At 43.5% G+C, this 14,375-nt stretch overlaps 1 protein-coding gene across 2 annotated transcripts in view; it reads left to right on the plus strand.

Annotated features, from left to right (window-relative positions):
- LOC140732900 (breakpoint cluster region protein) overlaps positions 1 to 14,375 on the plus strand; it is a 381,893-nt gene that overhangs the window by 280,785 nt on the left and 86,733 nt on the right. For both annotated transcript variants that reach the window (XM_073055571.1, XM_073055572.1), the window contains one exon: positions 5,590 to 5,664. In XM_073055571.1, the coding sequence (XP_072911672.1) occupies positions 5,590 to 5,664 (75 nt within the window). The remainder of the gene's footprint in view (positions 1 to 5,589; positions 5,665 to 14,375) is intronic.

The following is a 14,375-nucleotide window of genomic DNA, read 5'->3' on the forward strand; positions in this document are numbered from 1 at the left end:
GTGTTGTTGTTTAAATTTCCAGCATCTGCAGATTTCCTCATGTTAGCCATATCCACCCTGGGAAAAAGTCTCTGACTATCTACTCCATCTATGCCTCTTATCATTTTATATATCTCTTTTAAGATGTCTTATACAATTTCAACATACCATCCCAGTTCCTGCACTTAATACTCTGACTTACGAAGGCCACTATGCCGGGAGCTCTGTTTATGAATGGAAGTTGCAGGCATGGTTGAAGAAATGATGAGCTTAGTAATGTGGCAAGAAGGATGACTTCCAGTACAGCCAACAGCAGAGAAAAGGAAAAAGAAAGAAAAACAGTTGGAGAATTCGCTACTATATCTTGAAGGCTGCCACATGCACTGGTGCAGGAACCATGCAGCAAGAGTTGGAGTAGATTTGGATGGAGGATTAAAGTGGCAGGCAACAGGAAGCTCACTGTCTCCTCTGTAGGTTGAACACAGGTGCTCAACAAAGGAATCACCCAGTCCTCAGATACATGGTTATGATACAGGGAGTTAGGAAGGAAGTTGAGAAGAGTTCGGAATAAGGTGGACGAGCTTGCATTGCAATTAGAGATTGGTCGGTATGACGTAGTGAGTATCACTGAGTTGTGGCTGAAAGAAGGTCTTAGTTGGGAGTTTAACATCAAAGGATACATGTTGTATTGAAAGGATAGGCAAGAAGGCATAGGCGGTGGTGTGGCTGTAGTGGTAAGAGATGGAATTACGTCTTTAGAAAGCAGTGACATAGGGTCAGAGAATATCAAATCTTTGTGGTGGAGCTAAGAAACTGCAAGGGTAAGAAAACCATTGTGGGAATCATAAACAGGGGGTGATTGATAAGTTTGTGGCCTAAGGTAGAAGGAGTCAAATTTAGAAAACCTAGCACATTTATTTTCCACCCTCCCCAAGTGTTGCCACCATGTCCTTGTGGACCTCCTTGCGTGTTAAGCCCTTGAGACCGAGGTAGCAGATGACTACACGAAGGCCGATATTGTCCATTTTCTTAGACAGTGCTTACCCTATATTCCGGAGTATAACAACCCCCCCCCCCCATTTTCAAGGTTAAAAAAGAGCCTTTTTCATGTTACCTTTGTTTAAGCTGACCCCTTTTGTAGAGGTTTTTGATTTACCGTAGATTCCGTACTACAGAGCGCACCTGATTAAAAGCCGCAGGCTCTAATTTTAGAAAGAAAATCAATTTTGTACTTGTACAAGCCGCACCGGATTTTAAGCTGCAGGTGTCCCACGTTGTAATATGAGATATTTACACAGAAAGATATTACACGTGAGGATTTTTTAACTTTTAATTAAATCCGTATGGTAACATAAACAAATACATATTGCAAATGTTTTTTTTCGAACCGTGCCTGTAACACGGCTACTTTTAAATATACATACGTATCGGTAACACACAAATTACGTTGCGTATACTTTTTTACTGAACAGTGCACGAACAACATTCCAATATCTCCTAACGACTGGTAAAAAAATATATATACTGCAGCCTACCAGGAAAAGTTATTGATCGCCTTTAACTTAAAAGCAGCGTTCTCGCGCGGGTCTAATGCCGCTGGCCCCCACCTTCCCGTTTATCGCAAACCGATATTTCCCACAAGACGCGGCGAAACAGGATGTGACGTCATAGCATCCCGGGATGTAGTACAGAAAACAAATACAGTTAAAACACTTCTAACTTTAACTAGAAAATACTAACAAATGAATTACTAAGCGAAAATATTATAAACTAAATAACTGCCATAAAGGCAGCACAATGCTTTTCTTCGAGTGTTTTCCATGTTGATGAGGGTGAGTACAAATGACTGATTTACAATAATTTAATTGTGAAAGTGCGCTTGATTTATCGTACAATTTCATTGGACCTCTGTGAACTACTCATCAATTTTATTGGTCTACTGTTACGAGGCAAAATGTTTTTGGCGGCATGAAAAAAAACCATGCATTAGCCGCACCGTAGTAAAAGCCGCAGTGTTCAAAGCTGTTCAAAGCGTGGGAAAAAAGTAGCGGCTTATAATCCGGCATCTACGGTAACTAGAAAAGATCACAAGAACTCACATGCTGGTACTCAGCTTTGCCAGAACTGGGAAATTTTGTGAACCAGTACCTGCTAAGAAAACAGGCCTACACATTGTAGAGCGTTATAAGCGAATTCTTAATAAATAAATCAGGGAGGGAAATTTTGGATTAGGTCTCGAATGGTAAAGAATCCTCTGAAATGTAACCCCCGTGAAACTACTTAGCGCCCATTGTAATCTCGTTAAAACATAACACGGGGTGGCGGGATCAGTACTTATAGTCAATATTGAGTTTGCGACCGCCATGTACAAAAGATTAAAATGAATGCGATATGATGCTGGCTTCAAGCTGAAGGTTGTTGATTTTGCTAAAGGAACGAATAATTCTGCAGCTGCTAAGAATTTTAGTGTAAACGAGAAACAAGTGAGAGAGTGGAGAAAGGCAGAGGACACGCTGAGGGAAATGCCAAAGATGAAAGGTGCAAACTGCGGGAAAACATGCCAGTGGCCAGAACTGGAAGAAAAAGTTTTAGGGTGGGTGAATCACCAGCGATCGTCCGGATACATTGTTACCAGAGAAATGATTCGAGTTCAAGCGTTGAAATGGGCCGAGAAACACCTTGAGGTCAGCGAAAATTTCAAAGCTACACAAAGTGGTGCACCCGATTTATGAATAAACGTGATCTTGTATTGAGACAAAAAAACAAAGATTGCTCAGAAAATTCCCACGGGGTGGTGTTGTTTACGTCCAAAAACACTGCTGGATGGACAAAGCGGGGTGCTTGAAGTAGGTTAAAGAGATGTGGCGTCGAGGTCCCGAAGGTTTTGGGAAGGAAAAGTCACTACTTGTCTGGATGTGTTCAATGTGTACTTGTCAGGTGAGACAAAAGCATCATTGAAAACTGAAAATACGGACATTGCAGTCATCACCGGTGGTTTGATGTCCGTGCTCCAGCCACTAGATGTGAGTTTAAACAAAGCTTTCAGAGAATTCATGCGTCGACAGTGGAACGAATTTGACTCAAAACCAGCCAATAAATATGACCTGTCTTCTGTGTGTTCGTTTTTCCAAAGCTGGCACCCTCTGTATAAGCCGACCCCTAATTTTAGCACCAAAATTTAGGGCCAATTTCTCAGCTTATACACTGGAATTTACGGTACTTGCAATTTTCAATTATCTGAAACAGAAATACCACAAAAGTTATTAACTTCAGACTTTCTGCATAATCACTCAGAGTTGAACTGCACTTACATGTAACAAGAGCTGTATAACTCATCTTCTACCTTAAGCTACGAACTTATCAATCACCCCTCGTACAAGAAGCCGAAGTGTGAGGTTCATATTTCAAAGGGAGCTGGAAAAGGCATGTAATAAGGGTAATACGTAGCGCAATTGTAATTGGGAACTTCAGTATGAGAGGGGATTGGGAAAATCAGGTTGGTGTTGGATCACAAGAGAGGGGATTTGTTGAATGCTAATGAGATGGCTTTTCAGAGCAGCTTGTAAACAGAAACATAGAAAACCTACAGCACAATGCAGGCCCTTCAGCCCACAAAGTACCTACCTTAGAAATTACTAGACTTCCCCATAGCCCTCTATTTTTCTAAGCTCCATGTACCTATCCGAAAGTCTCTTAAAAGACCCTATGGTATCTGACTCCAGCACTGCTGCCAGCAGCCCATTCCACACACTCACTACTCTCTGAGTAAAAGAGTTACTCCTGACATCTCCTCTGTACCCACTCCCCAGCACCTTAAACCTGTGTCTTCTTGTGGCAACCATTTCAGCCCTGGGAAAAAGCCTCTGACTATCCACACGGTCAATGCCTCCCATCATCTTGTACACCTCTATCAGGTCACCTGTCATCCTCCGTTGCTCCAAGATACTTGAGTTTACTAAGGAAAAGGCTACCTTAGATTGGTGATTGTGTAATCACCCAGATTTTATTAGAGAACTTAATGTAAAGGAGGTGTTAGGAGCCAGTGTTCATAATATGATTGAATTTATGCTGCAGTTTCAGAGGATGAAGCACAAATCAGATATATCAGTATCACAATGGAATAAAGAGAACTACAGAGGCATGAGAGAGGAGCTTACCCAGGTGGATTGGAGGGGGATAGTGGCAGAGATGACGGCAGAGCAGAGATGGCTGAAGTTTCTGGGAATCATTCACAAGGCACAGGATAGATATGCCCCACAGAAGAAGTTGTTCTCAAATGGCAGAAGAGTCTATTATTAAGGATGAGGTTTTGAAGTACTTGGAGACTAATAATAAAATAAGTCAGTCAACATGGTTTTTGTAAAGGGAAATCTTGTTTGACAAATCTGTTAGAGTTCTTCAATGAAGTAACAAGCAGGGTGGACAAACGAAAGGCAGTGGATGTCATTTACTTAGATTTTCAGAAGGCATTTGATAAGCTTAACAAGATAAAATCCTATGATGTTACAGGGAATATACTGACCTGGATGGAGGAATGGCTGACAGGCAGGAGGCAGTGAGTGGGAATAAAGGGGCCTTTTCAGGTGCCTGTCAGTGACTAGTGATTTTCCTTGGGTTAATTTTGGGACCACTACTTTTCACATTATTTGTCAATGATTTGGATAATGGAATTGATGGATTTGTGGTAAAGTTTGTGGATGATATGGAGATGGGTGTGGGGAGGTGGGGTAGGTAGTGTTGAGGAAGCAATGCGATTGCAGCAGGACTTAGAAAAATTGGAAGAATGGGCAAAAAAGTGGCAGATGGAATAAAGTATGATAATGCATTTTGGCAAAAGGATCAATAGTGCAGACTATTATCTAAATGGGGAGAACATCAGAGGTGCAGAGGGACTTGGGAGTCTTTGTGGAAGACTCCCAGAAGGTTAATTTACAGGTTGAGTCTGTGGTAAAGAAGGCAAATGCAATGTTGGCATTTATTTCAAGGGGAATAGAATATTAAATCAAGGAGATAATGGTAAGACACTAGTCAGGCCGCAGTTGGAGTATTGTCAACAGTTTTGGGCCCCGTATGTCGGAAAGGATGTGTAGTCATTGGAGAGATTCCAGAGGATGCTCACAAGGATGGTTCTGGGACTGAGGGGATTAGCATATGAGGTCCGTTTGGCAGCTTTGGGCCTGTACTCACTAGAATTTAGAAGAACGCAGGAGGGATCTCATTGAAACCTACTGAATGTTGAAATGACCAGATAGGGTGGATGTGGAGAGGACATTTCCTATGGTGGGGGTGTCCAGAACTAGAGGGCACAGCCTCAAAATTGAGGGGCAATCTTTTAGAACAGAAGTAAAGAGGATTTTTTTTTAGCCAAAGAGTTGTGAATCTATGGAATGCTCTGCCACAGTCTGCAGTGACGGCCAAGGCCATGCATATATTGAAATCGGAAGTTGATAGATTCCTAATTGGTCGGGATATGGTGAGAGAGCAGGTGTATGGAGTTGAATGAGATTCGGAATGAGCCATGATGTAATGGTAGAGCAGACTCAATGGACTGAATAGCTTAATTCTGCTTAATTATGTTTGATGGTCTTTTTGTCCCTTTGCTGCCCACAGATGATGAATCACCTGGCCTCTACGGGTTTCTTAATGTAATCGTTCACTCGGCAACTGGATTCAAACAAACATCAAGTGAGTCCTGCATGCTTATGCTTTGCTTAAATCTTTAATATGGGAATACTGAAACACCTTTGCTTGTTTTACAAAACAAGTCTAACAGGGAATCAAAGATAAATCCTTAAAGGACACCAGAGATGAGCAGCGCAGAAGCCATAGTAGCTGAATTTGATCACAGAAAATATATATAGGTGCTCCGAAGATAAAGTTATTGGTCCTCTGGAGAAAGAAATAAATACATATATTAAAGCTATTTTGAATTCCATGGAGCATGTGGGGATCTTCCGATATCCAGGCAGTCTTTCTTTCTTCTTTCTTTTTTTTCTTTTTTTAGAATGGGATGTTAAGGGGAGGGGGGAGGGTTGATTTATTATTCTATTCATTCTATGTAACTATTTTAAAAATTGAATTAAAATTTTTTTTTTTTTAAAAGTCTTCACAATGGAAGACGTCTGCAGTATACCGGACATTCAAGAGTGTCAGAAGTGAAGTAGGTGCAGTGAAAATTACGACTGAGAAGGTGCTCAGGAAGCTTAATAGTCTGAGGGTGGATAAATCTCCTTGACCTGATGGAATGCACCCTCAAGTTCGGAAGGAGGTAGCTAGAGACATTGTGGAGGCATTAACAATGATCTTTCAAGAATCGATAGATTCTGGCATTGTACCGGATGACTGGAAAATTGCGAATGTTATCTGCTATTTAAGAAGGGTGGGAGGCAGCAAAACAGAAACTATAGACCCATTAGCCTGACATCACTGGTTGGGAAGTTGTTGGAATCGATTGTTAGGGATAAGATTATGGAGTACCTGGAGACACATGACAAGATAGGTCAAAGCCATCATGGTTTCCTGAAAGGAAAATCCTGCTTGACAAATGTACTGCAATTCTTGAGGAAATTATGTGGTGTACTTGGATTTTCAGAAGGCCTTTGACAAAGTGCTACACATGAGGCTGCTTAGCAAGATAAGAGCCCATGGAATTACAGGGAAGTTACTAGTGTGGGTGATCAGCAGAAAGCAAGAGAGTGGGAATAAAGGGATCCTCTTCTGGCTGGCTGCCGGTTACCAGTGGAGTTCCACAGGGGTCGGTGTTGGGACCGCTGCTTTTTACGATGTATGTCAGTGATTTGGACTATAGTATTAATGGGTTTGTGGCTAAATTTGCCGATGATACAAAGATAGATGGAGGAGTGGCTAGTGTTGAGGAAACAGAGAGCCTGCAGAGAGACTTAGATAGTTTAGGGGAATGGGGAAAGAAGTGGCAAATAAAATACAATGTTGGAAATTGTATGGTCATGCACTTTGGTGGAAGAAATAAACGGGCAGACTATTATTAAGATGGGGAGAGAATTCAAAATGCAGAGATGCAAAGGGACTTGGGAGTCCTTGTGGAAGATACCCTAAAGTTTAACCTCCAGGTTGAGACAGTTGTAAAGAAGGCGAATGCAATATTGGCATTCATTCAAGAGGTAAAGAATATAAGAGCAGGGATGTGATGTAGAGGCTCTGAAAGGCACTCGTGAGAGCACACTTGGAGTATTGTGTGCAGTTTTGGGCTCCTTATTTTAGAAAGGATATACTGACATTGGAGAGGGTTCAGAGAAGATTCACAAGAATGATTCCAGGAAAGAAAGGGCTACCGTATGAGGAACATCTGGCAGCTCTTGGGCTGTATTCCGTGGGAGTTCAGGAGAATGAGGGGGGAATCTCATAGAAATATTCCGAATGTTAAAAGGCCTGAACATATGAGATTTGGCAAAGTTATTTCCCACGCTAGGGGATTCTAGACAAGAGAATTCTAGACTTCAGGATTGAAGGACGTCCTTTTAGAACTGAGATGCGGAGAAATTACTTTAGTCAGAGGGTGGTAAGTCTGTGGAATTTGTTGCCACGGGCGACTGTGGAGGCCAAGTCACTGGGTGTATTTATGGCAGAGATAAATAGGTTCTTGATTAGCCAGGGCATCAAAGGGTATGGGGTGAAAGCAGGAGAGTGGGATGACTGGAAGAATTGGATAAGTCCATGATTGAATAGCGGAGCAGACTCGCTGGGTCGAATGGCCTATTTCTGCTTCTATATCTTAATGTCTTACAGTTCCCCATGCAAGACTCATTCAGGAAGTTAAGGATGCTTGGGATCCAAGGAGACCTTGCTTTGTGGATCCAGAATTGGCTTGCCTGCAGGAGGCAAAGGGTGATTGTAGATGATTGATATTCTGCATGGAGGTCGGTGACCAGTGGTGTTCTGCAGAGGTCTGTTCAGGACCCCTCCTCTTTGTGATTTTTATAAATGACCTTGATGAAGTAGTAGAAGGGTGGGTTAGTAAGTTTGCTGATGATACAAAGGTTGGGGGTGTTGTGGATAGTCTGGAGGGTTTCAGAGGTTATAACAGGATATCGATAGGATGCAGAACTGGGCTGGGAAGTGGCAGATGGAGTTCAACCCTCATAAGCATGAAGTGGTTCATTTTGGTAGGACAAGTTTGAAGGCAGAATATAATCTTGGCAGTGTGGATCAGTGAGATCTTGGGGTCCGTGTCCATAGGACACTCAAAGCTGCTTGCAGGTTGACAATGTTGTTAAGAAGGTGAATGGTGTGTTGGCATTCATAAGCCGTGGGATTGAGCTCAAGAGCCATGAGGTAATGTTACAGCTATATAAGACCTTGGTCAGACCACTTGGAGTATTTTATTCGGTTCTGGTCACCTCATTACAGGAAAGATGTGGATACTATAGAGAGAGTGCAGAGGAGATTTACAAAGATGGTGCCAACAACCTGTCTCTTAATGTGAACAAAACAAAAGAGATGGTTGTTGACTTCAGGAAGGCACGGAGTGACCACTCCCCGCTGAACATCGACGGCTCATCGGTAGAGATCGTAAAGAGCACCAAATTTCTTGGTGTTCACCTGACGGAGAATCTCACCTGGTCCCTCAACACCAGCTCCATAGCAAAGAAAGCCCAGCAGCATCTCTACTTTTTGCAAAGGCTGAGGAAAGTCCATCTCCCACCCCCCATCCTCATCACATTCTACAGGGGTTGTATTGAGAGCATCCTGAGCAGCTGCATCACTGTCTGGTTTGGAAATTGCACCATCTCGGGTCGCAAGACCCTGCAGCGGATAGTGAGGTCAGCTGAAAAGATCATCGGGGTCTCTCTTCCTGCCGTTACAGACACTTACACCACATGCTGCATCCACAAAGCAAACAGCATTATGAAGGACCCCATGCACCCCTCATACAATCTCTTCTCCCTCCTGCTATCTGGGAAAAGGCTCCGAAGCATTCGGGCTCTCACGACCAGACTATGTAACAGTTTCTTCCCCCAAGCTATCAGACTCCTCAATACCCGAAGCCTGGACTGACACCTTGCCCTACTGTCCTGTTTATTATTTATTATAATGCCTGCACTGTTTTTGTGCACTTTATGCAGTCCAGTGTAGGATTGTAGTTTAGTGTAGCTTTCTCTTTCTTGTTTTCTTTTATTACGTAGTTCAGTCTAGTTTTTTGTACTGTGTCATGTAACACCATGGTCCTGAAAAACGTTTTCATTTCTACTATGCACTGTACCAGCAGTTATGGTCGAAATGACAATAAAAGTTGATTTGACTTGACTTGGATTGCTTTATGAAAATAGGTTGAGTGAACTTGGCCTTTTCTCCTTGGAGCAACAGAAGATGAGAGGTGACCTGCTAGAGGTGTATAAGGTGATGAGAGGCATTGATCGTGTGGATAGGCAGAGGCTTTTTCCAGGGCTGAAATGGCTAACGTGAGAGGGTATAGTTTTACGGTGCTTGGAAATAGGTACAGAGGGGATATCAGGGGTAAGTTTTTTTTTACACAGAGGGTGGTGAGTGCGTGGAATGGGCTGCTGGCGACGGTGGTGGAAGCAGATACAATCGGGTCTTTTAAGAGCCTCTTAGGTAAGTACATAGAGCTTAGAAAAATAGAAAGCTATGTGGTAGGGAAATTCTAGGCAGTTTCTAGAGTAGGTTACTTGGTCAGCACAACATTGTGGGCCGAAGGGCCTGTAATGTGCCATAGTTCAATGTTCTTTTCCAATCAATTCTGGCCAACTCTTCTCATGCCTCTATAATTCCTTTTACTCCACTGTAATTCTGATACATCTGACTTCAGCTGTTCCTTCTCAAATTGCAGGGTGAATTTGATCATATTATGGTCACTTGCCCCTCAGGGTTCTTTTACCTTAAGCTCTCTAACAATCCCGGTTCATTGCACAACAACCAATCTAGAATGGCTCAACCACGAGCATTCTCATAGGCATTCTCGAAATTCTCCCTCCTGGAATCCAGCACCAATCTGATTTAACATATATAACATATAACAATTACAGCACGGAAACAGGCCATCTCGGCCCTTCTAGTCCGTGCCGAACGCTTACTCTCACCTAGTCCCACCGACCTGCACTCAGCCCATAACCCTCCATTCCTTTCCTGTCCATATACCTATCCAGTTTTTTTTCTTAAATGACAATACCGAACCTGCCTCTACCACTTCTGCTGGAAGCACATTCCACACAGCTACCACTCTCTGAGTAAAGAAGTTCCCCTTGTGTTACCCCTAAACTTTTGCCCCTTAGCTCTTAACTCATGTCCTCTTGTTTGAATCTCCCCTACTCTCAATGGAAAAAGCCTATCCACGTCAACTCTATCTATCCCCCTCATAATTTTAAATACGTCTATCAAGTCCCCCCTCAACCTTCTACGCTCCAAAGAATAAAGACCTAACTTGTTCAACCTTTCTCTGTAACTAGGTGCTGAAACCCAGGTAACATTCTGGTAAATCTCCTCTGTACTCTCTCTATTTTGTTGATATCTTTCCCATAATTCGGTGACCAGAACTGTACGCAATACTCCAAATTTGGCCTCAACCAATGCCTTGTATAATTTTAACATTACATTCCAACTCCTATACTCAATGCTCTGATTTATAAAGGCCAGCATACCAAATGCTTTCTTCACCACCCTATCCTCATGTGGTTCCGCCTTCAGGGAACTATGCACCTTTATTCCTAGAACACTCTGTTCTACTGCATTCCTCAATGCCCTACCATGTATGTCCTACCAAAAATACCATGTATTTTTCCCATCTTATTGTATATTGAAGTCCTCCATAGCTATTGTAACATTGCCCTTTTGACATGCATTTTCTCTGCCCTGTTGTGATTTGTGGATCACATCCTTACTACTGTTGGGTCTGTATACTACTCCCATCAGGGCCTTTTTACCCTTGCTTTTCCTTAGCTCTATCCACAATGATTCAACACCTTCTTAACCTATGGCACCTCTTTCTAATGAGTTGATTTCATATTTTACCAACAGGGCAATTCCACCCCCTCTGTCTTCCTTCCTTCCTGTCCTTTCAATGCAATGTGTATCCTTGGACATTAAACTCCCAGCTGTAATCTTCTTTCAGCCATGATTCAGTGATGCCTACAACATCATACATGTGAATCTGTAACTGTACTGCCAATTCATCTCCCTTATTCTGTATACTGTGTGCATTCAGATACAACACCTTCAGGCCTGTATTCACCCTTTTCCATTTTGTCCAGCTTTTAGGATGCAATTTACCCTGCTGACTGTAATTTTGCCCTATCAATAAACTCTCCTGACTACATATCAAGTCAAGTCAAGTCACTTTTATTGTCATTTCGACCATAACTACTATGTACAGTACATAGTAAAAATGAGACAACGTTTTTCAGGATCATGGTGTTACATGACACAGTACAAAAACTAGACTGAACTACGTGAAAAAACAACGCAGGGAAAAAAAAACAACTACACTAGACTACAGACCTACCCAGGACTGCATAAAGTGCACAAAACAGTGCAGGCATCACAATAAATAATAAACAAGACAATAGGGCAGTAAGGTGTCAGTCCAGGCTCTGGGTATTGAGGAGTCTGATAGCTTGGGGGAAGAAACTGTTACATAGTCTGGTCGTGAGAGCCCGAATGCATCGGTGCCTTTTCCAAGACAGCAGGAGGGAGAAGAGTTGGTATGAGGGGTGCATGGGGTTCTTCATAATGCTGTTTGCTTCTATTGCCTCTATTTGTATACCAAATCCCTCATCTTCAGTACTGTCATCCACCTTTTCTATGATACATGGCAGAAGTCAAGCGGTTCATCAGAAAGGCAAGGTCAGGTTCAGTGCCAGGACCTAATGGAGTGCCGTATAAGGTGTTCAAGAAGTGTGAAGAGCTGAGGAAATACTTGTGGAGACAAGGTGTTGTTCCTTTGTCATGGAGTGAGGCTGAAGGAGTATACATCCTGAAGGAAGAGAATTCTACTACATTGAAACAGTTGCAACCAATTTCACTCCTGAATGTAGAGGGGAAGATTATGTTTGGCATTCTAGCAGAAAGAATATCTTCATTTGTGATAAGAGTATGGATTGGTAAATACATCTGTGCAGAAGGCAGGAATACCAGGCTTCCCAGGATGCCTAGAACATACTAGTATGATATGGCATACCATCCAGGAGTTGAAAAGGTTGAGCAGAAATCTGGCTGTAGTTTGGCTTGATCTTGCAAATGCACATGGTTCCGTTCCCCATGTCCTGATTGAGTTTGTGATGGAATTCCTGTGGATTCCTGCTAAGGTGAGGAACTTCGTTATGCAGTACTACAACGATTTCCAGATGGGCTTTTCCACTCAGCAGTTTACAACTAGGTGGCAGAGCTTGGATGTTGGAATTCCAATGGGATGTCCATGGAGGTCATTGTGAGGGCTGCAGAATCAGTGGGACCAGCTGTTGCACTTGATGGCGGAGGGGAGTTGCCACCAATACGAGCGTTCATGGACGATCTCACCCTTTTGGGTTCTAGCACGGAGGCAGTGGAAAGTATACTATCTAGACTCGAGGAGCTAATGGTTTGGGGAAGAATGAAGTTCAAGACCAAGAAGCCAAGGAGCCTTGTTCTTAGGAGAGGAAAGTTGGTTGACTTCCATTTCACCCTTTGAGGAGAGGAGGTTCCATCCATTCAGGACCAACCAGTTAAGAGCCTCGGGCAATGGTACGCAGAGGAGCTGAGAGACACCAAGAGGGTTCAAGAGACAGGAGAACAGATCAGCAGAGGTCTGATGTCTGTCGACAAGTGTGGCTTGCCTGGCAAGTTGAAGTTGTGGTGCTTGCAGTATGGACTGATGCCACAGATAATGTGGCCACTAACTGTCTATGAAGTGGCAATGTCCCATGCTGAGGCATTGGAACAGAAGATCAACAAGTATGTGAAGAAGTGGCTTGGAGTACCGAGCAGCCTCACTAATATTGCAATCCACAGTAGCCAGACAAAGCTTAGCATCCCAGTGCAATCCCTTGTTGAAGAGGTCAAGGTAGCCAAGGCAGGAACATTCTTGATGCTTCGAGACTCAAAAGACCCTGTCATCAAGAACATCCAGCCGGATGTGAGATCAGGCAGGAAGTGGTCAGCCCGGGCAGCAGTCGATGAGGCAGAGTCTAGACTGAAGCACAAGGAGATGGTTGGTGCTACCCAGTTAGGCTGCCAGGGACTCGGATGGACAACCCACAAGTGGTGGTCATCTTCTACGGGTAAGGGGCACCGTGAGCTTATAACGCAAGAAATACGAGAGGTAGAAGAGGAGAAGAGGTTAGCTAAAACAGCTGGCCTGGCCAAACAAGGGGCTTGGACCTGGTGGGAAAGTGTTGAACAACGACATCTATCTTGGGATGTTCTGTGGCAGATGGAACCCCTCCGCATTTCTTTTCTATGCAGAGCAGCGTACGACCTGCTCCCAACATCTGCCAACCTCAGCACCTGGTATGAAGATAAGACAGACAGGTGTGCTGCTTGTGGCGAGAAGGGAACACTTCAACATATTCTGAGTGCATGCAGAGTCAATCTTTCCAGCGGCATGTACACTTGGAGACATAACAACGTTCTCAAAGTTGTAACAGAAGCGGTTGAGCAGAGAGTACTGTAGCACAACTTATCTCATGCCCCGTGCTGCACAGAAGAACACATATCATTTGTGAAAGAAGGCTCCAAGTCAAGGGTGTACAGCGCAGGCCCACGATCAAGCGTACTTTCTTCAGCCAATGACTGGTGTGTCAAGGCCGACCTGGATGAGAAAGGCAGTTTCCCTGAGCAAAGTGCGTCCAGATATAATCGTCTGTTCTGACACCAGTAGAGAAGTGGTTATTGGTGAACTCACAGTCCCCTGGGAAGACAACATCGATGAAGCCCATGAGCGCAAGTTAACCAAGTATGCAGAATTAAGATCGGAGTGCAGAGACAGAGGGTGGAAGGTCTCATGCTATCCATTCGAAGTAGGGTGCCGTGGCTTTATTGCATTCACTTTCCAGAAGTGACTGCGTGACCTTGGCTTCACTAGAAGAGAGATCAACTCAACCAGCAGGGCTGTAGCTGAGGCAGCAGACAGGATCATCATGGGTGTGGACCAAGTACGTCCAGAGGGGCAGATAGTCGGATGGTGTATCCATCTTTTGCAAACCCTTCAGTAGTTGCATAGACACCTGAAGAGCAGACTATCTGTTGGATGGAAGCAACCAACAACTCTGATAGTTTTTAAGCTCACCATTGGGAGGTGGTGCTTTAGCACTGCTGACCCACCACCTCAAAGAAGTCCTGATCATAAGCGGGCCAAAGCTCTTGAAGACAGGTGGCAGATCAACTGATGATCCCACTGGTGATAGCACAGGAGAGTTAACATCTTAGTC

Source organism: Hemitrygon akajei, chromosome 9 (genome assembly GCF_048418815.1).
Source record: "Hemitrygon akajei chromosome 9, sHemAka1.3, whole genome shotgun sequence".
Taxonomy (NCBI): Eukaryota; Metazoa; Chordata; class Chondrichthyes; order Myliobatiformes; family Dasyatidae; genus Hemitrygon; species Hemitrygon akajei.